General features: G+C 23.7%; 1 protein-coding gene across 1 annotated transcript; it reads right to left on the minus strand.

Moving 5' to 3' along the window:
* Nucleotides 1-112: 112 nt before the first annotated feature.
* Chro.40441 (hypothetical protein) lies at nt 113-1,054 on the minus strand. The annotated part of the gene is made up of 1 exon (XM_659874.1): nt 113-1,054. One exon carries the CDS (start codon nt 1,052-1,054, stop codon nt 113-115), a length of 942 nt encoding a protein of 313 aa, XP_664966.1.
* Nucleotides 1,055-1,302: the final 248 nt, after the last annotated feature.

Below are 1,302 nucleotides of genomic sequence, written 5' to 3' on the forward strand. Positions count from 1 at the left end.
TGAAAAATATCATTTATAGCTGAACTTGAATTATTTACTGAATTCGATTTTTTTGATAGTTTATTCACTGAAACTCCAAATCCAGATAAATATTCAATCTCACCATTTATTTTTATTCATTATCACAATGTCTAATTTTTATTCTTACATAACTTTGATCTTTTAATATATCCCAAATATTCCATAAGTTATTCAAAATTTCTATAGAATTATCTTCTGAAAAATCGATATATGCGTAAATATCAATTTTTTTCATTTTATTGTTTTCTTCTATATTGATATAAGTATTTTCAATTATATGTTCTTTTGCTAAATCAAATTTTGAGAAGCTTAAATCATATTTTTCTACATTCTCAAATCCTTTAGATCTCCCTTTTATTACACTATTGTAAAGATCATTGGAATTACAAAATGTATCAACAGTCTCTTCTTGATATATAACAATAAACCAACTAGCCTTTTTGCATATTATTCCAAAAACACTTCTTTGATTTCTTTCCAATGTTCGAATTGACTCAATTCTAGGAGAATAGTATCTATTAATTACCATAGTCTCCATCAATTTGATCCCTAGATTATTATCAACCAATTCACTTGCTAACCTTGCTGTAATAATTTTATTTCCATCTTCATGGTTATTTAAATTAATTAAATCTCTCACTAAGTCTTCAAATGTACTTCCTATTCCTAGGTAAAACTCTGTTAGAAATTCTATCAATGAAGCCTCTAATGGTACTTGTGGCCATTTACTTTGCAATACTACCCCTAAATCATTCCAATTTTTTACCTTGTTTTTTTCTCTAATATTATATTTTGGGCGTAATATTGGATATTTCTTATGACTGTATTCTTTATTTCTTGATAATCCTACCAGCTTTCTTATTGTTAAAAATTTATCACCACTCTCTAATATTCCATTCCATAGTTTCAATATTTTGTTATTCTTTTCAATTGAATTAATATCAAAAATATTTATTGAAAGTGATATTATACATATTATTATTGGAATTAAAATCCAAAATAACTTTGTTTCTTTAAAAATTCTTCTATTCATTTTCTTTTTCTTTCCCTTTTCAAGAAATTAATTCCACATTCATTAATTCGTGAATAATGATTTATTTATAGCTAACTTAATTATTTACTTGAATTTTTTTTTCGAAATATTAATACATAAAAAATGCCAATAAACTTTATTAACAGATAATGACAAACAATTAATTTCACTCGATTTTATTCTAATTACTTATTAATTTAAGATTTTATGTTTTATTAATTTATGTCAGGCAAATTAATTTTAGTTTT

This window comes from Cryptosporidium hominis (genome assembly GCF_000006425.1).
Source record: "Cryptosporidium hominis TU502 chromosome 4 CHRO014161, whole genome shotgun sequence".
In the NCBI taxonomy this organism is placed as follows: domain Eukaryota; phylum Apicomplexa; class Conoidasida; order Eucoccidiorida; family Cryptosporidiidae; genus Cryptosporidium; species Cryptosporidium hominis.